The 7053-nt window shown below is 59.9% G+C and overlaps 1 protein-coding gene across 1 annotated transcript in view; it reads left to right on the top strand.

Annotated features, from left to right (window-relative positions):
• Window positions 1–1123: 1123 nt before the first annotated feature.
• Window positions 1124–7053, top strand: part of Ltbp4 (latent transforming growth factor beta binding protein 4) — a 29421-nt gene continuing 23491 nt past the window's right edge. The window contains exons 1-7 of the mRNA XM_051162661.1: window positions 1124–1407; window positions 4621–4812; window positions 5155–5402; window positions 5529–5631; window positions 6004–6078; window positions 6215–6337; window positions 6853–7017. Of these exons, the coding sequence (XP_051018618.1) occupies window positions 1158–1407; window positions 4621–4812; window positions 5155–5402; window positions 5529–5631; window positions 6004–6078; window positions 6215–6337; window positions 6853–7017 (1156 nt within the window). The 5' untranslated portion in view covers window positions 1124–1157. The remainder of the gene's footprint in view (window positions 1408–4620; window positions 4813–5154; window positions 5403–5528; window positions 5632–6003; window positions 6079–6214; window positions 6338–6852; window positions 7018–7053) is intronic.

Raw genomic sequence — 7053 nt, 5'->3', positions numbered from 1 at the left:
GCCGTCTGGTTCCCACGGTGCTGCCGCCGCCTACCAGCCCCCCATTGTAGCTCAGTCCACCCTACTCCCCAGGACGCGGCCACCTCTAGGGACCCCTGCGTCCGGCAGTACGAGGTGAGCCAGGGACAGAACTAGACGGAGGCCAAAGGCACTGACCCATCGGGGTGGGGCCGGGAAGCCAGGCGTCCGGGCTCCCGCGGCTGATGGGGGGGGGGGGGGGCGGCAACTCGCCCAGCAGAGAACGAGGCTGAACCAGCCCAGACAACAAAAGCGATTGTGCGGGTTGGCGCCTGCCCGGGCACAGAATGCCCAAGATTGCGGGACGGCTGGGGGCCAAAAGGCCTTCCCTCCTACATGTCCAGATCCTCCCCTTGGCCCTGCTCAGTAGCCTAGACTAGAACACTCTATAGACTCAACCACCCTCAGAAGCTCCCTCCTGCTGGGTGGCCTTCATCCTAGATGCATCCCCTCCTTGCTAAAGTTTTCCAGATGTGAGGACCCCCATCCGCACTCGGAACCTATCCTTTGCCTTTATCTACTCCGACCTCTCCCACCAGGTGTGGTCTGGGCCTGATCTGGCATATTCAGGTGTAAGCCCCATAGCCCCATAGCCTCCTCTCCAAAAACGAGTTCCTCTAAGGGTCCTGTGCACCAACCCCTCTCAGCACTCACAGATGTGCACTCATGTTGCCCACACAGGCCACCCTCGTCCTCTATCTAGATGAAGCCTCTTTTCCCTTTGCCTAGCTAGGGCATTAGCCTTTAGCTGGCTCCCCAAACGCGGCCCCTATTTCTCTAATGGATTTCCTCTCTATGGGTTCAACTCTGTCTGGGGGCAAACCCACCCGCCCCCACCTGTTCCCTTCCCTTCTCCCTTATGGGCCCCATCCACTTGTTGGAGCGCGGGTGGGAGCAGAGGGGGCGCCCTCCCCTTCCCCCTGCGAATCTAGCGCCCAGCCTTCGCGCCTCTGGCTAAGCGCCCAGCCCCACGCGCCCCCGCGCGGCCGCCCGGGAGGGAGCGGTGAGGAGGGGGGGGTGAGTTGAGCGGGGGCGCGGCCGCCCTCCCCCGCGGGCGGGCGGGCAGGCGAGCGGGCGGGTGCGGCCGGGCCCCTCCGGCGGGCTGGGGCGGCGGCGCGGTGGAGCGCGGCGCTGCAGCCATGGCGGGCGGCGCGCGGCTGCTCTGGGTGTCGCTATTGGTGCTGCTGGCGCAGCTGTGGCCCCAGCCCGGACTGGGCCGACCCCGAGAGCGTCTCCGCGTGCGCTTCACCCCCGCCGTGTGCGGCCTGCGTTGCATCCATGGGCCCACCGGCTCCCGCTGTACCCCGACCTGCGCGCCCCGCAACACCACCAGCGTGGACAGCGGCGCGCCCGGCGGGGCGGCCCCGGGGGGACCCGGCTTCCGCGCCTGTGAGTGCGGGGTGGTGCTCTCGAGGGAGGAGTGCCAGGAGGGGGGGACCCTGGAGACAATGCCTTAGGGATCAGGAGCCCAGATTCCATGTACAAAAGTGCTGGGGAGTCCGTGGGGGGGTGGTCTTTGAAGAAGGGGGCTCCGAATTCCTGGACTGGGGAGTGGGTCCCCAGAGCGCTGATTTCAGGAGCAATGGGTGTTTTCGAGGACTTATGATGTCCCACGTGAACGGACTAGGACAAGCTTTCATCCTTTTCCGTCAAGGCGGGGAACCCAGAATTGAGGGGCCTGGGAACTTTTTTGGGAAGGGGCTCCAATTCGGAGGTTGTGCGTAGTGGGTCATCAGGGAGTGTTTCAGGGTCGCATGGGGGGAATATCTCAAGTTTCTGTGTCTGTATTTGGGTGGTGGAGACTAGGAAAGTACGGCAAGGGACTGCTTGTGATGAAGAGCTAAGCGGGCGGGGCCCGGGAAAGATGGGGTGTCTTTCGACAAGACCTGAATTACTGCGGGTCCACGTGCGACAGATCTCTAGCTAGGAGGCCTGGGGAAAGGGCGCCCCCTGGGGGAGGAGCTTGCGTTTCAGCCTCCTCTAGATTAGGGGATCACTCTGGGGTTCAGGTGAGGTCGGGAGGGCGCGCCACCTGCTATCCCAGAGTGTGGGGGGTGGGATGGTTTTCTGGGTGGTGTCGGGTTTTCCTTGCCCCCCACCCTTCACGCCCTCCGGAATGGGGAGTGGGGCCCCTGGCGCCGAGAACTCGCCCAGCCTGGCCCCCAGCCAGCCCAACCCGGCCGGCGTGAGCTCATCTCCCGCTTGAGCCCCCGCCCGCTACCACTCCTTCTCTCCGCCCCTTCCTCTCTCCTTCCTTCACTCCCTCCGGCCCAGCCCCAACTCGCCCGTGCCAGGCGCCGTGCCCAGGCCGGTGCCAAGCCCCTGGAGGCACAAGGAGGGGCATGTGAAGGCGGGCTGACCTCGGCAAGACCCCCATGTCCTTAGCTCCCTGTTCTTCCAGCGGTGTGGGACGTGAAGTAAGCTTTGCCCTTCTAGCAGCAAGGCCCTGGGTATGGGCACCCTGAGCGGGGGCTGGGGGTGGGGTCTGCATTCAAGCCAAGAGCAGGCAGCGACATGACTTACGAGACTAAGAAACGGCCCTGAACTTGGTGGCTTGTACCCATCGGAGACACTTCCACGTTTGCAATCTTGAGCCCTTTTAAAGCTCATTAAGGTAGCTGGAGTCCAGGCTTAACGCTCCTGCGGGGGGGGGGGGCGGGAGGATGGGGGCGGCGGCGGTCCGGGTTTTTGAACATTGGACCCAACGTTCCCTCCCCACCCCGAGTCAGACACTTCTGGAACTCCAGTGAAGTTTCTTCTCCCTCTTTGGAGGCGTTTCTTCCAAGCTGCGCCCTTCCCAGGAGAATTCTAGCATTGTCACTCAGGGCCTTCCAACGTCCCCAGAAAGCACAAATCTTAAATGGAGATAATCGGACCCCACCCCACCCCACCCCCTGCACCCCATCCAATTCTCTTCCCACACTGTCTCATATCTTCTATTTCTAAAGTACTTTTCCTAGACCCTTCGAGTCCCGTCCCACCCTCCCTCCCTAGGAACTTTTAGACTCCCACCTATCTTAAGAGAACCCCAGAATTGGTTTCAATCAATGGATCCTCCCAAGAATCCTCCAAAGACTATGCTGTCACCACAGAAGGCCACTCTGCTCATTAAGACTCAGGGCAACCAGACCCTTGGCTAGGGAGGAGCTGGATTTAACATCTAATCCCAAAGTCCCGGCAACTTGAGACTCTTAATGTGATAGAAACTTCCAGACACTACTCCTTGTCCTCAGCACCCTCACATTGGCCACCCCCTTCGTCCCCCCTCCCGCCTCCCAGAAAGTCCTGTTTTCTAGGCAACTCTCCTAAGGAACTTGAAAGACTTTTGGTTGAGAGCCTAGATTTGCTCCGAGCTAGCCTCTCCCAGCCTCCTAGAAAACTTGGGTTTTCTTTGAACTTCAGAGTACTGACTGACTCCACGGTCTTATCTTTCAAGGACGTCTGTCCCCTGATTCTTCTAAATTGAGGTGGCTACCCTGTGCTTTCTTTTGTAGGGTTGTACTTCAGAAAAATCCCCCACACACCTCCCGGACAGCCCGGGCTGTCTGCCTGCTCCTTTCCCCTGAGCGCAGCTGTTTCCAGCTGTTTTCGGCAGCCCCAGGGGAGGAAGGGAAGGGAAGGGGGGGTGCCCTCGAAAGACACGTCCGGCCTCCTTTGGCTCAGCAGTCCGGGGCTCCCCAAGGGTCCGGAATGCCGAGTCGACGCCCTGCCCCCGCTGCACCCCTTTCTTTGTTTACCCCGCCGCACAGCTGGCAGTGCCCCGCCCAGAGGTGGCCTGGGGCCCGGAGAGGGCGCGCGGAGGGGAGCTGAGGCGGGTCCCCGCTAGTTGCCCCGCCCAGTGCTACCGGAGGTGGGGAGGGAGGGCGAAAACTCTGCAGTCTAGCTGCGGGATGTGGGCGGGGCTAAGGCGCCTTGCTCGCCCCGGGGTAGGAGGGGCATGAGTCAGGGCAAATCAGAGGGAGGGAGAAGGGCGGGGCTAAAGCTACCAGGTGTCTTGGTTAGGCGGAGTTTACAACCTCAGGTGGAAGGCCATGTGGGCGGGACCAATGGAGAAAGCCTGGCCAATGGACTAAGCCGGGACATCTTGGATTCCTGCTGAGGCAGAAAGAGCCCTCTCTGTTGGCCTGAGAGAATTACGGTGGGCGGAGGTAATCCATGGGGGTGGGAATCAACATTGCCTGGGCGGGGCTGGAACTCCCAAACTCGGCCACATCACTGGACTGTGAATGAAAAGGGAGAGACGGGGCGGAGTGAGCCTACCTACTTGGCGGGACTGTGGTAGGTACCAGAGCTGCTCGAACCACGCGACTAGCCATGCAATAGGCCAGATTTGGTGAGTGGTGTGGTGGAGATACGTCGCTGTAATCTCAAAAGCTGGGAAGAGGAGGCAGGAGTTCAAGCATCGTCTATGTAAGTTGTCGAGGCTAGCCTGGGCTACATTAGCCCCTATCTTAAAACACACAAGCAAGTAAAGAGACATACATGTAAGGTGAACGGGGGACTCGTTACAGCGCTGAGGAAATGCATTCGCTTAGGGTCATCGGCCTGTCGGCCCCGGGCATAGTACTGATTTTTTTGTGTGTGTCCTTGCTTTCTTCTCAGTCCTGTGTCCCTTGATCTGTCACAACGGTGGTGTGTGTGTAAAGCCTGACCGCTGCCTTTGCCCTCCGGACTTCGCTGGCAAATTCTGCCAATTGCATTCCTCAGGGGCCCGGCCCCAGGCCCCAGCTATGCCGGGCCTTACCCGCTCCGTGTACACCATGCCACTAGCCAACCACCGCGATGACGAACACGGTGAGGAGAATTTAGCCAAAGGGCCTCTGATCCCGCTTTTGCTCAGGAACCTGACCGGTCTCTGACCAAGCGTGTTGCCTTCTCGGCTACCCTCCCAAACCAAGTCTGGTGCCTTTCGCTTGTAATCCCGCCACACGGGACACAGAGTCAAGAGGATCACTTAAGAATTGCAAACCATATAACATTACCACCTCCCGACCTCACGCCACCCCCACCCCACCCCCCACCCCCGCCCAAGCCACCCAAATATCAAGTACCCATCCTCAGCTCATCTCTCCAATCTACGCCCAGCAAGTCGGGGCTCCTGTACACGTATCCCAATGACCATCTCGCTCTGCTCAGGCGTAGCATCGATGGTGAGCGTGCATGTGGAACACCCTCAGGAGGCCTCGGTGGTGGTGCACCAGGTGGAACGTGTGTCGGGCCCCTGGGAGGAGGCGAACCCTGAAGCCCTAGCCAGGGCTGAAGCGGCTGCAAGGGCCGAGGCGGCGGCGCCCTACACTGTGCTGGCACAGAGTGCGCCGCGCGAGGACGGCTACTCAGATGCCTCCGGCTTCGGTTACTGTTTCAGGGAACTGCGCGGAAGCGAAGTGAGAACAGACCCCGGGGGTCGGGGGGCGCGGGGTGGGGTGGGGGAGCCGTGGGGGGAGGTTAGGGTAACCCCCTAAAGCATGCAACCACGCGGGGGCGCGCTCACGCATCGCTTCTCCCAACAGTGTGCGTCCCCGCTGCCGGGGCTCCGGACTCAGGAAGTATGCTGCCGAGGGGAGGGCTTGGCCTGGGGTGTTCACGATTGTCAGCCGTGCGCCGAACACCTGGGTAAGCCCCAGGTTGTCCCCCAAACCTAGCCTCTTCTCCGGGTACAGATAAATCTCAGTCACAAATTCTAGCTGTGCTTACATCGTCATGGGAGTAATATCTATCCTAAGTTTTTTCCATGCCGTTCAGTCCATTTACCCCGTTTTCTGACTTTGGTCACGCTTTTCAGTCGGCTTTTGTCTCATCTACGCATTTCTGGACCCTCCGAAGTTACCCACTGAGCTGCCTCAGGGAGGCTGAGTCCGTACTCAAGCCACACCTCACTCTTTTTAGCCCTTCCCACTTCATCTTTCACTAAAAAACAAAAATACAAAAACCGCTTGGTTACCTATCTGCCAACCTGTCCCTGCCGCTCTCCTCCTTTCTCCATAGGGAACTCCAACCGTGTGGGCGGCCCAAATGGACCTTGTCCAACCGGCTTCGAGAGAGTTAACGGATCCTGCCTAGGTAAGGCACGGCTGGGGGCGGAGGGCTCATCTTACTAGGCGGAGCTGCCAGGGATGTAGTAGTTCCCCCCGCCCCCTGTCCCAACTAGCCAAAAGAAAAACCCCCAAAAAACAAAAAAAATCCTCCGCTCTTGCAGACGTGGATGAGTGCGCCACAGGTGGGCGTTGCCAGCACGGGGAGTGTGCCAACACTCGTGGCGGCTACACGTGTGTGTGTCCGGATGGTTTCCTGCTGGACTCTTCCCGCAGCAGCTGTATCTGTGAGCCACAAAAAAAAAAGGGGGGGGGGAGGGGAGGTTTCTGAGGCTTGCTCCCAAATCGCTCCTGACCTCCTCAGACGACATCCCAGAATATTCCCTGGATCCTTAATTCCCTCAGATACTCCAACCCCCTTCTAGACTTTCAACCCCGCCCCCTTCGGGTTAATCCTGGACCTTCAGACAGGTCTCTGGCGATAATTTCAGAGGCCTCCCCCCCCAACACGTTTTACAGCCACACACCCCAGACTCCCAGAATCTTGACTTCCTTTAAAGACCTCCAAATTCTCTGACCCCTTTAACCTCCAGACAGCGTTCAGATTCTTATACTTATGTCTTACTTCAAGCCCTGGGCTCTCTCAGCTCTCATTCAGACCCCCCCTCCCCAGACCTCCCTAAACGCTCCTCCCACCCACTCACCAAATCCTCTCTGGGACCAGTCCCGCGACAGCCCCCCACCCGCCCCCTCCCCCGTACTTCCCACCAGTCCCTCAAGAATTTCCTCCCATCCCCCCCAGCCCAACACGTGATCTCGGAAGCCAAGGGGCCCTGCTACCGAGTGCTGCACGACGGCGGATGCTCGCTGCCCATTCTCCGAAATATCACCAAACAGATCTGCTGCTGTAGCCGTGTGGGCAAGGCTTGGGGCCGGGGCTGCCAGCTCTGCCCTCCCTATGGCTCAGGTGAGCTAGTTAGTCCTTCCACGTCATCCATCCCTT

This window comes from Acomys russatus, chromosome 19 (assembly GCF_903995435.1).
Source record: "Acomys russatus chromosome 19, mAcoRus1.1, whole genome shotgun sequence".
Classification (NCBI taxonomy): domain Eukaryota; kingdom Metazoa; phylum Chordata; class Mammalia; order Rodentia; family Muridae; genus Acomys; species Acomys russatus.
This window is presented reverse-complemented; position numbering and strand designations above follow the sequence as displayed.